This window comes from Falco cherrug, chromosome 1 (assembly GCF_023634085.1).
Source record: "Falco cherrug isolate bFalChe1 chromosome 1, bFalChe1.pri, whole genome shotgun sequence".
Lineage (NCBI taxonomy): Eukaryota > Metazoa > Chordata > Aves > Falconiformes > Falconidae > Falco > Falco cherrug.
In genome coordinates this window covers 35,297,689-35,323,967 of record NC_073697.1, presented here as the reverse complement: position 1 = coordinate 35,323,967, position 26,279 = coordinate 35,297,689, and the positions used below count along the sequence as shown (strand labels likewise).

General features: G+C 35.7%; 1 protein-coding gene across 2 annotated transcripts in view; it reads right to left on the bottom strand.

Annotated features, from left to right (window-relative positions):
* The window catches only part of GPM6A (glycoprotein M6A), a 139,673-nt gene that overhangs the window by 113,130 nt on the left and 264 nt on the right, over positions 1 to 26,279 (bottom strand). The window contains exon 1 of one of the 2 annotated variants that reach the window (XM_005435276.4): positions 18,856 to 19,461. The exons of the other annotated variant lie outside the window; for it this stretch is intronic. Within the exon in view, the coding sequence (XP_005435333.1) occupies positions 18,856 to 18,892 (37 nt within the window). The 5' untranslated portion in view covers positions 18,893 to 19,461. Of the gene's footprint in view, positions 1 to 18,855; positions 19,462 to 26,279 lie in introns of those variants that run through there. 2 annotated transcript variants of the gene reach the window in all.

The window sequence follows — 26,279 nt, the reverse complement described above, 5'->3', positions numbered from 1 at the left end:
TAAATAAAAAAAAACCCCAACTAATAAACAAAGAAAATCTGTAGCCCTCATAAGGAGCAGTGGGAAAGAAGTTCCAATTCCTTTGCTGCAGGGCTGGGGAAGCCACTTCCCATGGACACTCATTAAGACAAATGACAGCCTCACAAAACCATACAGCTTCACACACACACACACAGCGATACACCTTTTAAAAGCATATTTTTTGTTCTGCAAAGTATAAGGAAATAATAGGAGTTGTGACAGGACTCACGTATACAATGTGAAAACCATGCTTCCTCAGGGATGCAATACATGGGTCAGTGCTTCAGTGGACTGACTTCTTAGCATTATCATTAATCTCATCTAGTGAGCTTACCCTGCTATTACAATTCTTGACTGGATGTTGAAGATAAAGTTTGATCTACTTTTCCTCAACCCACATACTAGACAGCCTAATTTCAGAGACCTTTATGTCTTGCACTTCATCTGTTTCATTTGTATTAAATCCTTCCTTCTTATTTTTATGTCTAGGGAAGTTTAGAATAGTTTGACGTTGCTTTCAATCATTCTAATCTTGACATTTGCTGTCTGCAGTCAGACCCCAAGGAGGGCAGAATTGCTCTTCATTGTTACTCAGCACATTAGTGGCAAACATCAGGTCCATTAGGCTTTGACCCTAAAACTAAAATAACAAAGCTTGAGGGCTACTTTTATTTATCATAGAAAAAGGTATTTCAAGTTATTTAGAAGCATGCAAATGAAAATGAGGATAGGGCAAACGCATGCTCAAAGTGTCAGCAGCACTGTCAGAGCCTCCATATAACCATATACTATTGATAGAATACATTATAGATGTGATTTTAAGAATAACTTTCACTGAAGTCATGAAGGCCAGAAATTTGCTTTTATAATGTAACTGCTGAGATTTTGTTCATATCACATGACTTCAGGAGCTGCTGCTTAGGAGGACTTCAAACCTGCAACAAAGTGAGGGGCATGCAGAAGGCTTCTGATTTCAACAACTAATCTAAGCATACATCTTGTTAGCAGAGAGCAATGTTAAAGATCTATAAACAACATTTAAGCAAGATAGCTTAAGTAGCAAAAGTAAATCTTGCTGTAACAATGCAGAGCTCACCACAGCATACTCTTTCCAGTAAGATAAATCAGATGGTGGTGGTGCTTATAGTTCTGAGTAGAGACTAGATGCAGTGTGACATGATGTACCACATCCATGGAGAACATATTCAGTCTCTCTTCGCATGAGCAGTACACCAAATGTATTAAAAGAAAGCAGACAGATTTAAGAAACAGTCTTTTCAGTATATTTCTATTAAGTTATGTCTGCTACTCTCCTTCTATACTTCAGTCTGTCTGAAATTTTCTTTGCATTTGGGGTTATATTCCATCATGTGCTGTTAATACAAAGCCCATGTTCTCTGCTGACAAAGACAGAACAAACCTTTTCATCATTTCATTACCTGAAAATGTTGCAGACACCTTCCTAACGAAAAATAGCCACTCATCTGAAGCAAATGCATTTAAAAAAAAAAAAAAAAAAAAACACCACCACACCAAAAGAAAAAAAAAAAACCAAACAAAAAACAAACAAACAAAAAACCCAAACACAAAACCCAACACACCAAAAAAAAACCACCAAACCAAAAACCAACAACAAACAAGCAAGTACATGCAGGCCAATTTGTCACTGTTGGTATCACTTCTGTAACACAAGTAAAAAGAGACACTGAACCTTAGTAGAATCATATCTGTCCTGAACTTTTGAAATCACACATCTATAATCACCAAGAAATCCAGTTCTTTTGAAGAGGCTGAAGTTAACAACTTCCTGAACTGCTCCTTCTTTTGGCATACGGCACAGACATCCACCATATGTGTATCACAGCATTCTGCCTTAGATTATGTCACTGCTAAAAATCAAAGGTCTGTCACTTCATTTTAACAACACATATGACATATGCATAATGATTGCAACTCCTTTAGTTTTACTCATTTAAATAAAATATTTGGTTAGAAACTGAAGTGGGATAGACAAGATACTTCAATAACCTTATATTCCACCTTTAAAAGCATAGAACATTTAATGGCTTCAATTCATTCACTCATTTACTTATTTACAAATCAGTAAGTATTCCCTGGCATACTTCATCTTTCATTAGTATCTGGAGGCCTCAGCTAAAATGAGATCCCCATTGTAGAAATGTTGAGTGTGACCTACTACAGCTTTTCACAGATAGGAAATCAAGACACAATGTGTTACAGTAAGATTTTTCAAGGACAACCAATTTTGTAGTACTTTGTCAAATTGAGAATTACAAATGATAGAGATAATCAGTTTCAGATCTTTCATATCTCCGTCCAGAATCTTAAGTGATATCCCAATAATTTTCACAAATCATTGTCTCTAAAATAGTAAATTATAAATTACTGGCTGAAAGAGCAGCTTAGTTTTAAATCCAGTAATATAACTTTTGATACCTTCACTATGTCATAACAATTTAATTCTTCAGCCTTACCAAGCATGATGTAAATTATTGCTGTGACATTTCCTTCTTTTAACTACCTATTCTTACTGAAAATTCGTATATCGGTTGAAGGTCCAAATTTTGTACCTACTGCAGCTGCACACTGTAACTACCTAGGGAAGGATTTTGATAGGATTTTGTTGGGTTTACCCTATTTGTTAAAAGGCAGATGTTGGTAATCAGTAAAGTTAGTACAGTAAAGAAGCTGTTTTTACAACCAGTTTATCCAAGGAAGTGTTCTGCCTCACAGATCCAGTGGTATATGTTCATTAAGAAATTTATTTCATATTCCCTACAGGTTTGCTTTCACCACATTAACATTTTTATGCTTCTGTTGCAGGAGTTCCATAACCCATTTTCACAAACTGAAAACTATTTTCTCAGTACTGCTTTATTTAAGTGTTAAAACAGATTAAGATGAGCTAGGAGACCTCACTGACATTAATACAATCTTATCAATTTTGGCTGCATATTCCACCTCTCATTTACAAAAAGTGATAAGGTCTCCCAAGTGTATATTGAGTACAAATGATCCAACATCTTTCATTGTATATTATCATTACAGTTGCAAACATTTTGGCTATCTACCCATCTTATTAGGTCATATATTACAAACAACTGAATAAACACACATTGTTCTGAGGAGTACAGCTGGGTGATCTATCTTCTTTTTTCCTATACCCTTTCAAAAAGTCTTGAAAATACTTATAATGGTGTGATTTTTTTAAGCTTGTTTTCTCTTAAATTAGAAAGCTCCAAAATAGAACAGTATTGTTGCCTACCTAACACCAACATCAGCTGTAATTAAAGTTGTAAGACAGCAACTGGAAGATTTTGCCAGAGGCTAGTTACATTAATAGGTACTGCTAAGATTGTGTGCTTAACAAAAAAAAAATTATGTTAAAATATATCACATTCCCAGTCTTCTCTATCTTGATAGCATATTATGTCTTTGAATTGGACAAAATTAGACTCATCATTTCGCTTTTTAATAGCAACAAATCATTCAGATAAACCAAATCAGCCGTGGTTCTCAGTGCACTAACTGTACCAAAAAAGGTGGCCACTACCAGGAAGGCAAGTTTACTATAAGCTAGGGAGAAGGAAAATAAAGAGCAATTAAGCATGCAGAATGATGCTCTGGGCTAAAGAAACTGAGCTGATAAGCCTTGAACCAGCGTCAGGAGCACAGAGCTTACTAGGGTATGTCATTGACATTCTGGCCCACAGGAAGCTTTTCTCTTTCTACAGAGAAACAGGGGGGGTTTCATTCATTTCCAATCTGTGCAGTTCACCAGCATGGAAACATATGACTGGAATGGAGATAACTAACTAGAAGACAGCATCTCACTAACTGATAGCTCAGAAGATATGAAAGCGTAGCTGATAGCAACAAAATAAACAAGGCCTACACTCCTGCACTAGCCTGATACTGAGGAACCTACAAAGTTTTGTTTAAAGTTCTTTTTCCTTTATATTTATCCTTAAATAAGAGTAGGATTGAAATAGCAGAAAACAATATTTTAAAGTTCAAAGAAACTGTTCTGAGGCATTATATTTTTCCAGTATGAAAAACAACTCCAGAACTACAGATTGTTAAGAGGTTTTCTTTAATAATATGGTTATTACTACTTTGAATATTCATGCGCAGTGTTGAACTTTCCTGCACTGCTAATAAAACCTCCTGAACGTATCTGCAAGCTGACTGAGCTACGTAGCACTTATTACACCATTGCCACTGAGAAGGCAGAAAGACTTAACTGATAACAGCTGCAAATACATACTACATAAGCAGCTCCATAAGCTGCCTTCAAAAATTTCTAAAATTTCAGATATTAGAGCAGATATTTCTCCTCTACATACACATGAAAGCCTAACTGTGTCTATTGAATAACTTAGATTTACAATGGCTTTGTTGGAATGTACAAGAAATATAGGACTGGGTAACAGAAACGAGGATATTATCTATAGTCATAAAATTGTACACCGACATGAGTAATTGTCGAGCATTATGTCACAGAGAAATCTAGTTTCATTTTTAAAGCAAACGATTGCATATTCTGAAAGTGCCCTGAATTAGTCATTTCCATTAAAACTATGAAGTAGAATTGCCTAGCAACCAAGAAAATTAATTCAGAGATTAAAATAAACACTGTGACACTGACAGAGCAACTGCTATTCTATCCCAACAACCATAAAGACACTTAGAAAAGAGGCTAGTGTTTCCTTAATTTTTCTTAACAAAGCGAAAACAAACAATTTCTTAAAATGAGTCATAATGGACAAAGAATAAAAACAAGCAGTCAAAGCAATTACATAAAGAAAATGCAAATAATTGCCTTTTTACATAACATCATTAAAACGAAAAATATAGAACACTTTTTCACATTCTGACAATAGCAAACAAATTGCTGTGGAAGTTTCTAACAACCTATTCTACTTACAAAAAGCAAATTTGTTTAGTTACATCCATTCTATGCAAGTATTCTATATTTATTGCTTACTAGCTTAATTTGTCACAGAATTTATGACCATGTCTACCTGAAAAAACTCTGCAGCAATTATTACCCACTACTACCCCTAGTCAAATTATTCCTCATCACAAGTCTGTAGGGAAGCTTTTATATTATACAGTTTATCACACTGAGGTTGTTAGGGGGAAAAAAACCCTGTAACAGATTAAGGACAGTAAGGATGACTGCAATAATTTAGTTTAATGACTGCTACTCTTAAATTGCTTGTTACATCTGGGCCATTGTGTAATTCATTGTCCCTGAAGGACTACAAAAAGCCTAGTAAAATTATCCATTTAGAAATAAAACCACCACATTCTGTATCAACATTGAAGTCTGTCGTCTTGTCAGGATATTAGATTAAAGGAATGATTACAGATCAGCGATTCCTGACTGACAGTGCTTTCAGTCCTCTCGTAGTAGACATTCCATCTTGCCAGCTTGAGGTACAGAGTTAGTATGCACTCAAAAAAAAGATCAGAAATTATGAGGGCAAGAACAACCAAGAAAGAAAAATAAGATTCCAGAGGATATCAAAAGATTTAGCAACTTCAGCAGCTACATCAAATCTAGGTGATTCTACATTAAAAAATAATAATAAAAATAAAACAATATGAGAAATAAATCAAGAAAGACAAGTAGGAGTAACCGAGTTAGAAGGTAATTTCCCAGGTATGGACATAACTGTACTCTTCTATCAGGAAAGAAAAGTATATTTCAGCTCTTCGGTTGCGTATAATATTCACAAAACACACCCAGAGCTAGCTACAGGTACTTCAGAGTCTTGAAATCTGTATATTCCTATCAAATTCAAGAAAGGCAGAGGCATCTGAACTGGATTTTAGAAGTTAAGGCTATCATTAAATATGTAATAAACTACATGCTTTCATCTTCTAGAAGGGGACATGACAGGTAATAATGGAAGGATAACTGCTGAAAGTACAGACAATACGGATGATTGGGCATGTGTAACATCAAAATGAAGAAAATATTAACAGCAAAAGTCCCCCATATGTAAACATATCAACAAAGCCAATAAAAGACCCCAAATGTCCATAACGGGTTCCCCTGTGTCTTAAATATTTGATGACTGTACCAGATGGGGAGGGGGGAGAAAAATATCTTGCCTGAACCATTAGCATAAACACAGCTGACCTAAAAGACCTTCTCACCACTAGGTTATAATTACTCCAGTATTTTCACCAGTGAAACATTTTCAAAAATCTAGAATAATTTTGAAAGATGAAATCTAAGAAATGGTATCCTCCATACACTGTTGAACAGCTGAAATAATTTACTTTTTGTTTTCTGGGCTTCGTGCCACATGCCATGGGTGTGGTTGTAGTATAGATGTTTTACGAAACTCAGGATAATCACAGTAATAAGCACCTTTTTTGATGAATTTTACCTGTATGACAGAATGGTCTTATAAAACTAGAAGATACTCCTGCAAACTCTACATATAGCTGAACATAGCATCTTTTTTTCCCTTTAAGGTTTTAAACAGCACAGTTTAAATGGCAAAAATCTCAGAAACACACATTTTCAGTATTTCTAGATATTCACTAGATATTGTCAGAGCCCAGAACCTTGTAATAACAGAAAGCCTTGTAGTAGACCCTCAGTTCAGAAGGATTTATCCTCTTATGCCACAAAACAGAGGCAACTAACACGCTGCTTCAGATCTGTGTTATAAGACCAAAAGTCTCACCTATAGTTCATTACAAGAAGACAGCAAGAAGTATAACACCAATGTTAGTCTTCACACTAGCAGCAGGAATTTAAGGAAATTAAAATCCCAGATAATCTTAGAAAGCAGACCATGACCATGTTGCAGAGAAAAGGTAAAAAGGAGGTCACTAGTAGCCTGCCTTGGGGAAAATTCCATCTGCACAGCAAATTTGATGATCAGCTTGGCTTAAGCATGTGAACAAGACACACTAGCAAAATATTTCAATACCACTAGAAGGTCCAGCATAACCTGCCCAAAAGTGAACCCAGATTCTAGAAATTCAAAGGAAAAACACAAACAAACCCCCTTAAAAATTAGAACAGCAAAGAAGAAAATAATAATAATTTCTTGGAACATGCAGACAGCCACAGGAGACCTCAAAGCATATTAATCTGCTCTAATACCATGCAAAACAAACAAAAAAACCCCAGCTCATAAACAAACTTGATTCAACCTTCCCTCCAGTCTCCTCTCAGACCCCATTAAACTGCATCATCATCTTCTCTCACAGATTTCCTGCCAAAAACCTGACAGTTACATGCAAATTACTCCATGGCATTGTTAGGTCTTAATCTTAAAGACTGTGCATGTGCTTCCTTTCTGCTTACATGAATAACTGGCATAAATCTGATGGGATTCCTTACAGTGCGTGACATCAAATATGTAAATAGTCTGCAGAATCAGAGCCTTGGTCATTGATTTTCCAGATTTTGAAGTTACTTAAGTCTATAATTTTAGAAGCATTATATTACCCTAAAATCAAGGGCAATATATGCATTTACATGTGAATCCTACTCATTTCTACAACAATGGTGTGTAGGGTGAATGAAAGTGGTCCATAGTACTCTACTAGGAATATGAATTTTCCAGCAGAAGGGAAGTATTATGTAGAAAATACAGTCAAGACTAAACAGAAGAAAAGTTTAACAGCTCAGAGGAGTAGATCTCAAGCTAATTATGAACACCTGGAAAACAAGATACTGTTTTTTTCAATCTAGTTAAGTAACATGGTAAGAAGATGCTTCTGAATACCATGAGAACCACAAAGAGAATCTGCAGGTGTTTGTAAGGAACTGCAACCTACTACTACTATGAGGAAAGGCAGGAGGGAAAGCATGGTTATGCTTATTTATAATGTTAAAAGTGTATGTTAATCAGAAGTAGTGGTCAACCTCTCTGTAAGAAATTAAAAGGCTGGGAAAGTCTCTGAAGACAGTTGTACCGCTATATTAAAGCATCACAATAAATAAGCATTTTATATATCAAACATACTCAGACTATTTCGTGAGAAAGCAAATCACTGTTTTTGTCTCATTCACCTAGAAATCTAAGTTCCTTTTCCATTTAGGAGTGGTTTAATAGCAAGTCACTAAAAGGCAAGCCATGTTAAGTGGTAAGCATTTCATGCTAAAGCTACTCAGTTTAAAATCAATAATACAAAATTCAATATTATAATTGAATACCTTCATGAGCAACATAGTGGCCAGTAGTCAATGGTCCCTTTCTAAAGGCAATTTCAGACATTTACTTGCATTTACATTTATGCATACTGAGTCACCATTTACAATTACTTAGCAACCTAGCAGCCCCAGAAGTTCAAGTACATGTTTTTTATTGGTATATAACCTTTACAAAAAACACTGTCCTTTAAAAGTTATTAGTTCTGTTGTGCCATATGCAGAATTCAAAATGTTATTGATTTTATCATTATCAGTAAAAATAAAAATCTGGTCATGGACATCTGCTCAACTAAGTTTTCTCACAATGGACTAATCCGACAGCCAGAGAGGTTATATTTGGGCTCACCATGCCCAGTAGCAGCTACTGCACCTCCTTTCTTCTACTGCAGCTACCTTCCCTGTTTAACATTGTACTTGGGTAGGGCACAGCCGCATTTGTCTGCACCAAGTGACAGCAGCACCTTCTGCTCAGTTGTTTGCCAGCTTCTCTGTTGAAAAGGAAGCATATCAATAAGTATCCCAGAGACCAGATCCAGCCTCCAAGCTGCACCATGAACACAGTAAATAATTTATGCAGAGAAATGTAGTTGGAAATATGATCTTCACCACAGAGGTCACAAAACAAGCAGGCCAGTAATGAGCAAGAAGTTGCCGAACGTAAATCGCTTTGTACGTATGACATGAGGATGCAATATGGTATTTAACTGGTAAAAGGCAAGGATTAATTTACTGGAAAGGTTAAGGTAACTTTAGCTGGTCTATTGCCATTCGCTAACAGGGAAGGCAATTCTCTATTGAATGACTTCACAGATAGTTAGGTAACCCACAAATGCTCCCTCAAGTAAGATCAAGAGTATGCCTCCCTCTGGAGCAAACGCCCTTCTACCTCTCTAATAAGTAAGTGGTAATTGCCCTGTACTTTGTAAGGAAGGGTAGATGCTCAGTTTTACATAAACTGCATCTTTAATTCTCCTTATCTAATAGGAACACCTCAGAATTTGCAGTTCCTGCTAGTATTACCAAAGGCTTATTACAAACCACAACAACAGTTAAAAATTTTTCAGAGAGGGCTCTATCAGTAGGCTATGTAGAGATGCCTTTGGCAGCATGCCCAGGATACCATGAAATTCAGGATGTTCCATGAATTCCCACATCATATTCTCAGGCCATTTGGGTTTTATGGGTCAAAATGTATGACTTCAATTTTCACAAAAAAACCCAAGGAGATGACTAGGTAAAACCTGAAATATGGGAGGCTTACTAACATCTGCAGGGTACTTCTATAAGCTAACAAAGAGTCTCTTCAGGGCTTTATAGACCACCATAATAGTTAGAGGCTGGGAACTTTTTTTCAAAAGATATCAGAAAGAAAACTACTCTAATGTGAAATGTTTTACTAATGTGAAATGTTGAAGAACAGTCTTAAGACCTAGAATTTATTTACTGATAGAACAGGAACAATAGAACTAGCAACAGAGCTAACTTTTCCATGGCCTTCCACCTCTAGTGCACACTTGGAGGATTCACCCTCAGCAGCCTACACAATGTCTTGCCCACCACAGTCCAGTTTCTCCTTGCCATACTAGAGAAACTTACCACAGCGTCAACTTCTGCATGCAAATTCTAGCCTCTAAGTACTAAGAAGTCCCAAAGCATTCAAGGTACTGTTAGTAATTTGCACTATATTGGAGCAGATCTTTTGAAGGTCAAGGGTTGTTTGAAGTGAGATGTGCAATAGAAAAGTATAGGAGATGGGGAGCAAACAATTTGGCAGGTGGAAGTAGAACATGACAAGATGTATGTATTGGCTTTCTTTCGGAGAGGTAATGTTCAGAGCTCGGTACCATCCAAGCATAGGGATGAGTACCTGGCTTAGGTTTCCTCATCTCCCCACTGAGATACCAATCAAATTCATGACACCCAAAGATCAAGATCCACTCCTGTATAAAAATCTGCAAGTCTAATTTCTTAGCTATGGCCAAACATATCCTCACTTAAGAGCTGCAAAGAGACATCCCAAGCTTTTCCCATGGTTGTTTTCTAAAGGTTTTTAAACTGATTCAAAATTATGCCAGCTGCTTACTATTGCATACAGCTTAATAGAGTAAGAAGATTTGGTGGGGAATCAGGGTGTGGCAGGCTTTCATGAATTACATAAACCAAGCCAAGCTGATTGACCAGTAGTACAGGGTGCCACTACACTGTGGAGCCTCTCACACTTGGCTACATGACCTTGCTAGGCAAGGGTACAAAGTACCAGCTTCCTTCACCAGAGAAACTACTTTTCCATGAATGTGAAGTGATATATTTTCCCAAATAAAAAGAATCTTTCCTGTCTCTCATTGCTTTAAGATAAAACCAAATTTGCTCTTCTTCCTTCCCTCACCCATGTACAATATTACTATAGTAATATTAAAATATTACTATAGTAGCCATGAACATAGCATGGCTGCTGCTTTACTTGGGAAGGGATGATGGGGGGGGTGGGGGTGGAATGTGTTAAAGTTACATGTTCACTATTTCAGAAAGATAATCTGAATTTATGCTTCCAATTTTTTTTTTATGTAAAACTTCTCACATTTATTTACCAACATCAATCTGCAAATATCAATCTAGTACTACTCTGTTCAGATTACTTGTGTTTTGTTTGGAGGTTTATTCCTTAAGTTTGAAATTATCGAACTTTATATCACTATACCAACACCGCAATATATTATTTTTTTCTTGAGAGGCTAAAATTTAAAGTTTTGGAAGCTGTTTAAAAAAACTCTACCTTGAAACACACATTTTTATTTCTAAGTAAACTCTTAAAATTTCCATCAAGGCCCTCTATAGGTCCTGTCTGAAAGACAAACATTAGTATCTTTAATTCTTTTAACTCTAATATTGTTGTCTATTTCCACATCAATCTCAAACTTCTGAAGGTCTTTCAATTTGCACTGCTTATTCCTTTCTTCTTTTCATCATACTACCTTTCTTCAGCCTCTACCAGCACAATCATCTCTACTTTTTTCCCATTATGCCTAATGCAAAGCCATACCTACTTAATCACTTCACTATGCTACTATACTCTTTTCCTTTGAATTCCCCCTTAATGTCCAATTTTACCTACATAAAAACATCCTCCTGCAGACTAGAGAAGTAGGATGTGACCAGCTATGACTTAATTAATAAACATACAGAACCTGTCATTTTATAATACATGTTCACAGAAGAAATAAAAAAATGTTGTACAGTTTCATTTCCGTGCCTTCCAGAAGCTAAAAAGAAAGTGCTTCCACAGAAAATTGAAAAGCCAGAGAGACTGGGTTTTTTGTTTTTTTTTTTTTTTTTAAGAGGAGGGAAAACAAAACACACTCCAGGTACAAATGGGAAGATACTGACAAGTGAGAAATGCTTATGGGAACTGCAAATACTATATTTTACTTGAGTTTTATTTACATTCTGGCAGTAGAACCTTCTTGCAAAGCTCACACACCAAAAATGCAGCAAATGCACCTTTTGCTGAAGTCTAGTTTTATATCAGAAAGGCAGCAAATGCACTGCTCCTCTCATACAACTATTAAGCAGACATATTTTCATTATAATTTATACTAAATTTATTGTGACATTCATTTGCTGTACAATTATATTGTTTTCACTTCTGGGGGGGAAGAAACTTTCACTATGTGAACCAAATAAAAATGCTTCAGAAACTGTCCAAGTGCAAATATCAGTGGTATTATAAATCTGAAGAGAAGAGTAATCCTTGCACTTAGTTTCTGATATTTTAGCAACTGTTATTTGGAACAATGTCATCCCAGATGGCTGCAGTATAAATTTTGGGAGGACTACTGAACTCCTACATTATGATTAGTAAGAAGGAAATTAAAATACTGGGGGGGGAGGGGGGAATTTAACAGTTTTGGGACTAGTGTAATGTAGCATGAGAGCTGGCATGGACAACCTGACAGAATACTTACACTACTGTTTCTGTGAGTGGCCTTCCTTCATAAAGCCCTAGAGCATATGTGCAGAAAAATTCACAATTCTGATAGTTAATCCCTATTTGGTGTTTATCTTTGACCCTCACGATTTTCATGTTCAGAGTTTTATCTCTCTAGAGTTGAGAAAGTGACAAGACTTATTTCTTATTCATTGCATGCTGGAACTGAAGTGGCTGTAATTCCCTGCACCCCCAAGCAAAAGATTTGTGACAAAACATCAGTGTGGGACTTGCTGGCCTGTCTCAGAAATCAGTCACATGATAAGGTATCAGCAGGAATTTTGTGGGTTTGTTGCATGAATTAACTGAAAATTCTTCTGAAATGGAATTGTCAAACAATATTAACTGATAAAATATTTTATATAAGATCAATATTGACCTTTGTCTTTTTACATTCTGATTTTCAATGGCCACCAGGTGCTTATGTGCTTTATGGTTTCTATAAAATCATACACATAGTCTATAATCTGAAGCAGAACAGCCCAAAAATGTGGGTTTGTTCTTGTTGTTTGGTTGGGGTTTTTTTTCTCATTTTCTACTTAATCCTCTATATAAAACTAACAAGAGGAAAGAGCATATTCTCACCTGTTTATATAGGGAGAATTAACAGTTTGAAACTACTGTACTAAGAAAGCAAACACTGTCAGTATTTAAGGCTAACAGTATTCCATCCATTCTTCCATCTTGAACTTTAGTGCAGTAGCAGGTAATTAGAACAGGTTAAAAATTGCATTCCCAAAATTGTTTAAGGTGCTTATCAGAAATGTATGCATAGTCACAATGTAAAATGAATAATTTTTACATACTGGATATATTAATCCCTCAGTCCTTCTCCATAAGAAGCCTTAAAATTAAGCTGAATCAAACTTATTTTTGCCTGATCTGCAGTATTTTGTCATTAGTGTTAATTTTTTCAGAGTAATTAGAAACCCAAAATATCCCTTTTCCCCCCAAAGTAAGCCTTTACTTTCACAAACTGTAGAAAAAGCTTTTCATAAATGTATATTACTGTTTTGATACAGTATTTTTCCAAGAATTGGTATAAATTAATAATTTTAAATATATTCAACACTTTTTTCCTAAGCATTTACATCTCTTGTTTGTGAAATATCTTATTTCTAAAATAACTTATTTATGAAATTGGCATACAAGTGTCAAAATTACCATGAGGACTTAAATTCTTACACACTGAACTGAGGATTCCATCTGCCTTAGGGCAGTTGGAATACTTTCTGCCCTGTAAGAATATATATGAAAGTATAATTAGGTCCTATTAATGCTGGATTTTCATGTCTATGACTAATATGATGTTAAGTCTGTAAGAAATACAAAGTTTTCTACTATTAACAGACATTACAATGTTAAAAGTTATATAAGCAAGCAAGAGTAAATTTATTTACATTACTATCTGTGAATAAAAGCCTTATGTATTGAATAATAACATATTCAAATTGCAGCTCTGGAACTCCCTGCTTCTAATGTAAGAATATTCAAGTAAGGTAGTCTGTAGTTACTAGAGGAATAAGTTTTCCAGTATCTGAACAATTAACTTCAAAGAAAAATGCAATAACATTCAATATAACAAATCATATTGATTATCTACTAAGCAGTATTAAGGAGGAATTACAGTAAGTTTCTTTGCCAGATACTAAAATCTATTTCCATATTTAACCTCGAATAAGAAGAAAGAATTTACTCTGTTAGTGAATTTATGATTGTCAAGTGAGTATTTTACCTGACAAACCATACGTGCACACCCTCCTTTAAGAAAAGGCAACAGTAAACATGATGAAAGTTAAAACCATTCTACTCTGAAGGAACCTGTAAAAATCCAATCTGAACACAAGCTTAGGAACTAAGAGTGGAATTGCAAATATATTCCCAAAGGAAAGAGAGGTTGACTGCCCACCATATTTTCTTTAAGAATCAAGCATCACAAATACAGATTTTGTATGAAGAATAGCAGTGAGCAAATGTCTGCTACTTCCTACATATAAGGTGAAATTTAAAAACTGTTTCCAAATTACTCACAAAACTGATTGGACTTCAGGGATCCTGCAAGAGTAGACAGAGTACTAACAACACAAAAAGGATCTAACTGAAGATACAAGCATGGCTCACACTTAGCTTGGCATTTACAGTAAAGAACAGAAAATAACTCCTCTGTTTTATTTGCAAGTATAGTCACCCAACAAAATCCAAGTGCGAAATATTGATATTTACTCATTCTTATTTTAATCAATTTTCTAACAGTAGTCAAATAAGAAACTGGACAACTCTTCTCTTTAAGAGATAAATAAAAAGATTTAGGAGACTAACTTGCACAGGATGTCAGCAGGGTTTTGACTATTTGGTTGTTGGTTTGTTTTCACAAATAAAAATCACCACTTTCATCTATAGTATCCTACGAACTCAGAGTCTGCCATTTTCCAAAAAGTACTGAAGTAAGAGGAAGCAATTCAGCCTCTCATGGCTGATACAGCAGAGGCTGTGTGTACATATTACTAATAGCATCCTAGTCTCCTTACGACTTTCTTCTAAAAGTCTGCTTAAAACTCTCCTTTCACGGCATGCTGTGGAACAAACAAAAAACCTTTGACAATAGATTGCAGATCCACTTAAATCACTAATGCAGACCAAATAGTAACTCATTATTTATTTTCTACTATTCAGCTATTTCTTGTCACAATAATACTTTCTTTTCCCTATCCTACCAGTGGAACATTGCCTATATTTGTTAGGTATACTACAGCCAAGAGGGCTTAAGCAAAATTAGCTCTTCCTCATGTTTGCTGCTGTACAAACACAGATGCTTCATCCATTCCCAGAAGTTTATTTTATAAAGGAATTCAAACTACAAAATTAAGTTTTGGATTAACAATAAAAAGGCACATTTATCTTCAGTTTTGTTCAAGTGGTATAAACATGTCTTGCTGTGATACAGAATTTTTTAAATTTTTTTTCTGAAATAGGTATGTGGTGAGAATAATATTAACCTTCACTGTACCAAGCCCCACACATTGCAAAAAATTACAGTGCCTGCCCTCTGAAAAGTTTTCTATTGGGATGAATGACTGTGGTTGGGAACATCATTTCAATCATAGTGCTTTCATGAAGGGAAGACCTGTTCTGCAGGAACTGGACCATTATCTTTTTCCTTGCAGCAAAGCTAACAGTTTGGCGTCATTGTCTTTCAAACACTGGCAGTTGAGACCTACCACTGACACATGCAAATTTATGCATGAGGTTTTCAAAATTAGCATGCAACCCTACAGACATCAGTGAAACTTCTAAGTGGAGTTGATGATTTTTTGAAAAATAAACCAGTCAAATAAATTACAGGTTTTAGTTACCCTGGGTTTTCAAGACAGCAAATTTGCAATCAAAGCCTTTAGTGTGTTACAGTTTTAGGCATGTAGCATAATGTCAGTATTATGGAAAGTGTGAACAAGTTGATATTTCTGAGATATTATGACTTTTTACTTTGATAGAATATATTTTAGTGTTCACACACAGCTTACATTTCAGCCAGACTTTCTACACACTTTGAGTTCTTGGACAGCTACAGACAGCTGTGTAGCAAATACCTTTGAAATGTCCTCACCAACCTGTACTGGCTTGCAAGTGAAGAAAACATGGTATCGAGGGGAAAAGGGGGGTGTGAGGTGGAAATCTTTTAATACTTTAAAACAGAAAATGAATTAATAAAAACTATTTGTTTAAATGTTTACAGCCTTATATATGAAAATTGCTGGAAAACAGCATTATCTCATTTTACCATGTTAAGGGTGCTGATAGCAAGAGGAAACCACACCTTCCAAGGCCAAAAGAAGGAAAGGGGGGGGGAAATATATATGTCCATTTCTGGTTTGCACTTATTACTTTGACCTGTACAGGTCCTAGTAATTCATTACTTTCAGAAAACAGATGTAATAAATATCCTTACTGACAACTGTCCAAGATACAGCCATAAACAAATCGTGTTAAACACTAAAATGTACAGAGATTGTGCAAAGCAGATCATCATTATTTGGAACCACTATGGTAAGAATTATGTTTGCACTTATCAATATCTTATTGCATAAAATTATCTAAAATAACGAGACTTCCAAATCTGCAAGCCTTTTATTAGAGCTATCTTTATCATATTTATGAAATGCATCAATATGAAACTATTCATTTCCATCATGGCTTCTAGCAAGACGTAATGCTTTTCAGTGGGAGGTTCAAAGCATCTGCTGTGAAGAGCACAGGAGTTGATAAGCAGTGACAATTTATACTCGCTTTGATTTTGTAGAAAGCAGAGGAGAAAGAAAGAAACCGTTCCTCTCAAGATGGCAGAACAAAAATTAGAATATATGGATTACAACTGAAGATGATGGGACAGTACAGTTAGAGAAACTAGTCCAGACATTTTCTATGGATATCAGGTAAACACATAGATAGATCAGGCTAAATAAAAGCAAAAAACCCAGAAATTATGGAAGAGAAGTATCAGGTCATACTAATAATATCAATATTTTTCAAGTGCAAAGTGCAAACATTAAAGAGATCCATGATTTCATAATCATCCCTATAATTCACTGTATTTCCAACATCTGCATTCAAGCAACCCCAAAAAATAAAAAAATTAAAATCTATTTTTTCATTTTCCTCCTCAACAGCAAAGTTTCTTCAATCTCCAAATACGTTTTAAAAGTTGTCATAATCCAAAGTGCAAACATGACAGGCTGACATGTCAGATTTGCAGGTATGGTCACAGCAACTAAACAGCATCCCCTTCCACACCAATAAGGAAAAATACATATAATTTGTGAGCTCGTAACATTCTCATGTCACTGTCTGAGATGACAGCTGTGTACCACTAAAGGGAAAAAAGGCTGAACAGACAACATTGTAAATGGGGGGTGGAGCGTAAGTAGTGTTAGCTGTTGTAATCACACTATTAATCACACCATTTTGAGTGGCTATTGGTCATTCAACTGTTTATCATATGAACAACAAGGACACAGTTTTTCAGTAACAACATGTTATGTTAATATCCAAAATTATTCACTTTTTTCTCTGATTCCCCCCCCCCCCCCCCCCCCCATCTAATAAGAATTCAGGGATTTTGAATTGCACACTTTCTTCAGGCAATTTCATTCAGTAACAATGCAGTGTACTGATTCAGTGGTCAAACAGTTCAATTCACTTGTTTTAAGAAGGAAAAACATTCATTTCAGACTTTTAAAAACGCATGTCTCTCATTTCTAAGTGTAAAGCACACCAAATAATTCAAACCATAAAAGAAGTGATTTTATCTTCTGAAAAAAACAAACCAACACTGAATTTTCTTGTGCTTTCACATTATTTCTGCCATTTGCAAATAATAACATTAAACTGAAAAAACTCCTGAAATCACCAACCAGCTACTAATCTATGTATCTATAAACATAAGTACATATACACACAGAGGGAGCACATTTATCCTCCTTTAGACTTCTCACAACTGTCTACTGTGTATCCAGATCAAGTCAAGACCATAAACAATTCAAAGCTGCATTCTGCCTAAATGGGTCATTTATAATGAGAAAGCATGACATTTACATGTAGAAAGCAGACTGAGCAGGAAGTGGAAAAACAGAACATGGCATCAGCACAGAAAAATATGCCTTTAAAGGCAACTTATATTAAATGATTTTTCAAGTTCCTCAAAAATGGAAGTGAATTCAAAATAAATGCAAAATGAAAAGTATACATGATTTAACGCAGTAAATATTCATAGGATTACCCTTTATGCTGGCAGTAGAGTAAAATGAAAAAAATCTTGGTTCCTCTCACTACTGTAACGTCACTTGTACCCAAAAACACTTAAGCCAAAAGACCAAAAATGCTATATTTCTCCGAGATTCACAAATTATTAGTCAGCAATAATTTTAAATTGCACCTTTAAGTACTAACACATCCCATAACATTCAGTTATTTTCAACTTCATCAGAAACAGTGGAACAGAAATGCTCTAAGCATGCTGTGTATGTCTTGCTAAAGCAATTTCAGCTGCAACATGCAAAATTCATTTCAGCAAAATGCAGATCTGTACAATGCAAACATTAGAACTATAACAAGGCTGCTTCAACACATCACAAAGCAAGCGTGAAAAAAAGGCAGACAAATTTCAGTACTGCCTAAATATATACAAAATATACCCCATGTCTTTGTCCAGTCTGGACTCTCATTCAAGGTGTAAATACTGGTTACATTGTTAGATGCACTGCAACCAGCTCCAAATATTGGGAGTAGCTCTCTCATAGTTCACACTAGACTCCCTTGACCCAGCTAGACAAGCATGAAAACATAAAATAAATGAAGGTTAACAAAGACTGGACTGGGAAGCAGGCTGCATTAAATGCTTGCAATATTATTAGTATAGACGTACAATTTGGTATTTAGATTCTTTTAATGCTAGAGATCAGATGACAGTCACTATCTTAATGCTAGGTGCTATTGAAGAGAGACAAATGAAGTAAATTGTATTAAAAAAATCTTTCCCTATCTGCCACGTAAGAATATTCACTAACCTTACAGCATGTGCTAAAGAAAATAAGGAACTGCAAAATAATTATCTCCTTCTAAAGAGAAAGCAATTTTATCACAATACCTTTCTGTGTTTGTCCCTCTTCCATATTCTCTTCCATGGCTACCTTTCTTCACTAGAAACAGCTACAGAGAATTAATCAAAAGCTTCAGTCAGATGTAGGAAAAAGCGTGGATTTCTTTTTCCCTGGGAAGCTCCAACAGCAGAGGCTTAGGCAAGTCCTCAGAGCTTAGCTAAGGCTCCCTCACTCTCCTTGTTTGCTTGGAGACAGGCTGTCAAGTGTAATTTCATTCAAATTACTCTTCCGTGAAGATTATCAATTTTTCTTCTCAAAGCTGCCCATTGTGCACCACTGTAAGCAGGTATTCAAATGAACAGCCTGTGAATTTTGGGGGGAAAATTGGTCTGAGCCCTTATGGCAATAACACCAATTCATAAGCCTCACTTTGCATATAAAATGGAGAAAAGAAATTGAGGTTTGTATTGAAATCTGTGTTTTAAATTGGAAACAGGCTGTACTGAAAACAGATGGAGGGGTGTCCTCCTAACGGGAAGCAGACCACCAACCCATAATTCCCCCTATTCGCTACTGAAGTGGGAAAGCCCAGATGCCTGTGGGTTCTTTATGCTGTATTACTTGTCTTTCTCTCTTCCCTCCCTCTTTCTCCCCCCCCCCGCCCCCCGCCTGCCCCCCCCTCCTCGCCTCTCCTGCTCCTGTATCAGCACATTTAAGAATAATATGACTCTTCATTTCCCTCCTTCTCATATATCATCTGGAACTAACAACAAATATACGCTATTACCCTTACAATAGTGTTGAAAACATCTTTATAATGGTACCATTTTGTATTCCACTCTGTTTATACATACATACAAGCACAATTTAATACACAATGTTAATCACTGTGGGATATATGCGCTGTACACATTACCTGTCAGCGTCACAGTAAACAGGAATTTAGGGGCAGTTCAGAGATTTAAAACAGTAACTGCATAATTTCCCCCTTGATTTCTAATATCCAAAATTAGCTGTACACTTCAAATCCCTGTTAAAAAATGGACCTGCTTAAAATGGTGAAGAACCACATGTGGGTATGTATGTGAGGAAGCACATACAAACACACATACTGTTAGGAATTTGCCCAGGAAAAGCAAAGGTTAAATACACTGTGCGGGCACCTACTCATTTGGGGAGCTCTGCAGTCTGATTTGGAATGCAAATTGCATGCTGCAGTCTAGCAATACATTACCATTTTTGTACCTTAGTCTACGGAGTAATGTTACATCATTTTAAGATTTTCATTATTTCACCAAAAGTGCAATTAGAGCACAAGTCCAATTTTTCCTTTACAGTTCGCACTTCTCAGCCTTCTGGGGAAAGTGTGACTAAAATTTACCCAAAAATAAAAACTACTATGGCTGAAAATTCATATTTACATACGAATGATAAATAGCTTATCTATTTACTTTATGCTATCTAAACAGAAGGCAGCACTAGGTCAATTTAAGTCACAAAAAAAAACCCACACCAATTTGGTTTTGTTTGTTTGTGGCTTTTTTTACACAGTTGATATAGAAATCTGTTCAAATCTGGTTCATACCAGAATCATTTTTATATATGAAGTTAAATTTACATATGTCATTAAACAACTGAATGCACATTTATTTAGTTACCCAATGCCTTTCCTATCCTTTTCCATTTCAATTCACCTTTCTAGGGCTCTGTTTTCTGGAATAATTGAACAATGATCAGTTGGTTTAGTTTTCAGATCTAACAATTTCAAAATCAACATATTGAGGCTGCCTGTACACGTGGAAGTGCTGTGACATCATAGCATCTAAGTGCCTTCATCTTTCTTGGAATTATTCTTTCAGTCCAATTTAAAAAAAAAAAAAAAAAAAAGAAAAAAAAAAAAAGAGCATTATTTCCTTTAACACAGAAAGTCTCCTGTGTTAGCCACCCTGCTATACTTTATTTTCAAACTATTTTCTTACACAAGCATTAATAAATCTTCATATCTGAAAGAATGACTGGGAAATGTTTTATTTATGGTAACAATTTCTTCTAAGCTTTTTTTCTTGATAGCATCAAATGTTTGACATAACCAACCTCTTGAACAGCGATGTTTGCAGCAAAGGAATCTATAGGTTGCTTATGAAACCAAATGACTTCGGTTCTTGAAACAATCATACAAACTTTGTTTCAAATATTAAAAGTATCAAAAGAAAAGTCTCAAAAGAGATAACTCAGTAAGAATAAGAATAACAATAAAGATTGTACAATCATAAGTGACATAGAAAAGGGGAGTAAGAAACAACTTGTTCAATAAAGGGAGAGGGCTGCAAAGAAAGTAGGCTCAGAAGAAAACAAAACCATAGTACACAATGTGTGGTTACGCTGTGTAACTTGTTGCAGTAGGGTCTTGTAGAGGGGGGGAAAAAAAGACAAACCCAAAAGAAAACCAAATGGAAAATCCAAATCACAAAGATCCATGATTATGAAGATGCACTGCCAGATCAGGAGATTCCTGAGCTACAAACTATTGGAGAGCAGAGGAGTATTTTGTGGAAAAGTTTTATGGTTTTCTTAAATTACTTCCAAGACAGTCTACTTTTAGACACAAACATATGAGATGTTGGGCTGAGTGAATCCTTGCCCTAGTCCCCACCACAGTCACATTCACATCAGGTTCACACACACTTTAATTTTAATGACAGGATTTTTAACTTCCTAAAAAAGCTACACTCATATGTCAGAGGTTAAGGTGAAACCACAGTAACTGGTGAAGCGAAGTGTACCACCACCAAACAATGGCAATGGCTTTGAGCTTCCCACACACAGCCCTTGCAATAATCTATTTTTCTGTGTAGATATTATTGTCGTAAAAGTACTCACAGCTCCTCCTGTTAAAATCAACTCCTCCAAACTACACAAGTATTGAAGCTCCCTTTTAAGAGGACTCTGATTAGTTTCAGGTGCTATTACTGGCCATCCATCCACAGCTTGTGTGTGAGAGAATGTGAAAGAGATTTGGTTATCTTCCTTCATATTTAACTGCATTTTATTACCATATTAATGTTGAAACAGAAATATGCCTCCTAGGTGTTTCTTTAAAAACTGTTCCAAGGACCTTTCGAAATTATGAAGAAATTATGAATAGGTGTTAATCCTAAAATCAAACAACAGAAAAGTTCTGCAAGTGTTAAGAAGAGTAACAAACAAAACCAGAAAATGGCAACCTCATATGACCTTTTCCAAGCAGCAACCATAGAGGTTTGCTTTCTTCAGCATACTGTGAACAGGTACGTTTACCACCAGTGATACACAAGCTACTTTAAAGCCATACCCAGAAACTACCCAAGCTGCTAACCTCCCCTTCTCAGCATGCTTCTGGCACAGAAGGAAACTATTTTAGTAGGAATTACATATGACTGTCTAAAATTCCCTCTTCACGTGAGATGAGATTATTGGTGCAAGTGATCATTGGACAACCATGCCAATTGTAAATGGCAAGGCAAGACAGAACATCCAACGGTATAATGAGACTAAATAAACAGTTAATCAAGAGAATAATTGGAAGCTGATGACATTAACAGATCCCCTGGTATCCATTATGATATTATGAAACGTAGTTGAGCACTTACAGCTTTAAACAGCTTGACAAGACACCTGACTTACTCTTAGTTTTGTATGGCCTTCAAATCAGTTTACTGCTCCATCTTTCCATCCTATTGATTTTCAACTACACAGTTATGGTGCAATGATGTCTTGAGCAACACATGAAAACATAATTTTAAAGCACAATGTTATTTATGTTCTGATACTACTACCTCAATAACTGAGGAAGAAAAATCAAAATCCAGCTCAAAATTACCTCAGCTATATTGCAACACTTCACTTATCACAGCATAAACAAGTGGTGATGGATCTGGGGAATGAAGCAATACCTGTTCTTTGTGTTTCAGGGGAATTCACTTTGGATTAATGGCAGTCAGGTCCCACAGACTGACTGCTCTTTAGGGGCTGGGGTGGCATAAGGTGCACTCCTGGAAAGCATGTTCTGGTTTCATTATATGAAAGACAATTTATGCTCTTAGAGAATATTCTGTGATGCAAACCAAAATACAGCAGGTGGGGAAAACTGGAATACTGACTTTAAAAGCTCAGTCCTGACCTCACCAAAACACTAATGTACATGAACATGCAGTCATTATTTTATTAACATTAGGCAGCAGATTATGGAAAATTCTGAAAGGCTTACAGAAAAATTAAAATTGGATTGTCAAATTTGCTATTTAGAGTGCTCCACAATTGATACTTATATTTATATTAAAACTAGAAACATAACTATAAAATGATGGCACAAGATATTTAATCTTTGGAATTTCCCAACAGAGTAAGGTCAAAGAAAGCATTGAGAGGCTTTAAGACTTCCAAAACATTTCTAATTGTCTGTTCTGGGATATGTATATCTTGTTTACAGCTTCACAAGACACTTATCAAAACAAACAAACAGCACATGGTCCATCCCAGAGTTTAACTCATGCCAGACATTCATACAAGTACCCAGGGAAAGAAGAAATGCTTAATGACATGAAAAATAATCAGAATTAGTGGGGAAGTGGAAGGGTAAGAGAGGAAGGAAGGAAGGAAGCAGAGGGTAAAATGTAACATTGGTAGGATATTGTTGTTCATCCCAATGATGGGATTGTGTATAGTTCTAATAATTCCCTAAGACTATTATTCTGAGGAAATTACATTCTTCTACAGGAAGTACCAGTTTAAAATAGGCAGCTATCAAAGAAATAGCAGGATGGTCATATAGCCTAAAGATATTTCAGAACATGCCTTCACCTGATACAAATGATCCTATTACTACTTAAAAGAAATATTTGCATTCTGACTAATAATATCAATCATTGTTTGATAAACAGAGGAAAAAGTAGTAGTGATATACAAACACAGGATATTTAAAAAAATGTATGAGAGGTTATTACAGTCCTGTTTGTGCTCACGTCAGAATGTTATGTTTGAAGTAATGCACATCTTTTCTTTAACAACCTCAATTTATTCTCATTTATTTTTACATCTTTCTATAATCTAACACTTCTAGCAACAGGGACTTCATTAAGCGAGTGTGAAGGCGACCTCCTTGCATATAGTCTCATTATGGTCTATACTAATAACAACTAACATCATTATTATGTTCAGAAATTTAACCCCTTTGTGAAATTCTCATCCAGTTAAAAAAAATTTCTTCACTGAGAAAATCGTTCACTGTATGAAAGCCAGCCTTAAAACATAACAGATAAGAATTTGTTCCTCGCTGTACTCAATTATGTATTTCATATATGCTGTGTCAATGAAAAAATAATAAAAACCTGATCAATAGGACCTCTGATTCAGAACACCAATCTTAATATAATTCCAGACTATTATCTATAGCTATTCTAAGTATTACCTATAACTTAAAACCTCCAGTCTGACTTGATATGCTTCATGATTATTATCAGTAAACTTTTACTTTTTAAAATAAGTAAAATTTTCCAGATTAAGAAGTTAACACTGCCAATACTTATCCCCCTAAAATTCTGAAGAACTTGAATAATTTTGATAACTAAAAATAAGAAAATTATGCCTTTTTGAACAGGCCAAGTGTGAATACATACCTTTGGGAAGAATTGTAGTTGTCCACATTCCCAAAGGATACTGTTACTCATCCAGTAAGATTTAACCTTGAAAAGATGCTGACGGCAGAGGGAATAATGGAGGTTAGTCAGCTGAACATGAATGCCAGACAGTAAAATTCAGTGAGATCTCCAATACCCCATTTATATATAAGGAATTCTAAATTGCATGGCCAGATTCTCCACACAGACACTCGAAGTCACAACTCTAAGCCTACAAGTATATTTAAATCTCAGTAGCAGCTGGCTGTTCACATCCCCTTCAAAAACTGGAGGCCATGCATGGATTCAAGCCCAGCATTGTGATCATCCAACACAGCTCTTCCCCGCCGTGTTGTGGGTAGTGTACTGATGTATGGATAAATACCCATATTGATGTGTATTGGATGTACTGATAAAAAAGAGCATTTCACAGGATAGCATATATACACACACAGAGAGTTCTAGTTGACCTGACTTTTATCAGGGGACTTGGACTACTATATCCAGTGATCTTCTCCAACCCCAGCCACACTGTGATCATATTATAAAATTTCCTACTCATGCAACTATTATTGAAATGTGGGTTATCAACATTATTCTCACACCATATTCAAAACACTTCATTGCACCAGCTACTAAGAAGAAAATTAACTCTATCACAACTGAAACCAGCATACTCGTGTAACTATTTTTTGGTTTTTGGTGCCATCAAGGCAAAGATGCTGATGAAAACTGGAGGTACTTCAAAAAATGGCCACAGACATGGTTAAGGAAAATATCCTTTCAATTTAAAAACTCAAAGTGAGTGCAAAGACTGGTAAATTTAACAAAAAAATTAAGGAGCATCTACATTACATCGAAGTATCTACAGCAAAACAAATCTAATTGAAAGCTGCTCAGGTTAAGTCAATATTGCTGGAATTTGAACCTCAACAAATTTGGAACAGAAATTATATTCAAATTTTTCTTCAATATACCAGAGAAATTTGGCAAGGTTGGATTCTTGAACACAAAATGATTTAAATTAAGTCCTATATTTCCCTAGTTATATTGAGTTTAATGAGGTCACAGGAATTCTCTTATTAATTGCCACATTATGCAGGAGTTTGGACTAGATGACCACACTAGTCCCTTCTGGTTTTTTAATCACTTAATTACAGTTGTAATGATGTTTGCTGATAGATTCCATATCTTAATGTGCTCCGAGATTCCCTTGACTTCTGTGGTCTTTGTACACCAGTGTTCATTCAAATACCTTCAAAATTTAAAGGTCTGATATATGTAGGAATTAGTCGCAGCCAACACCTTTGCTTTTTCATCCCTTCCCGCCAGTCTTTTGGAGTAAGTAGGTGACACACTGTGATTAAAGATGCTATTAGCCTCACGTGTAACAGTACGTGTGTGCCTCTGTTCCATTAGTGGTATCAGTATATTAAAGCATTCAAGTTTCTCCTTGGGTCTGTACAGTGTCTCTCTTGTGTTCAAAGGTTGAGAAATTTCTGAAAGCAACTTTTGATGATTTCAGAAAGACTGTACGTGGTCCCTTTATCTTGACAGGGACTACATTTACCTCTAAGTTAGGAGCTGAGAAGGCAGCTGGGCACAGAAGAATATGGAACACACACACAGCATACAATTAAAGTAACAAGAGCAAATAACCATAACAGTATGGAAAGGAAGAATGAGGAGAAAAAAAGATAAAAATGCATAGACAAGAATGTACCTTTTTTCAAAATGGTTCTCACTATGTCATATCTTGCTTCTACTTACCAGAAAGAAAGAAGAGTTTGACCATTCCCACTGGGAAACAGCAGCTT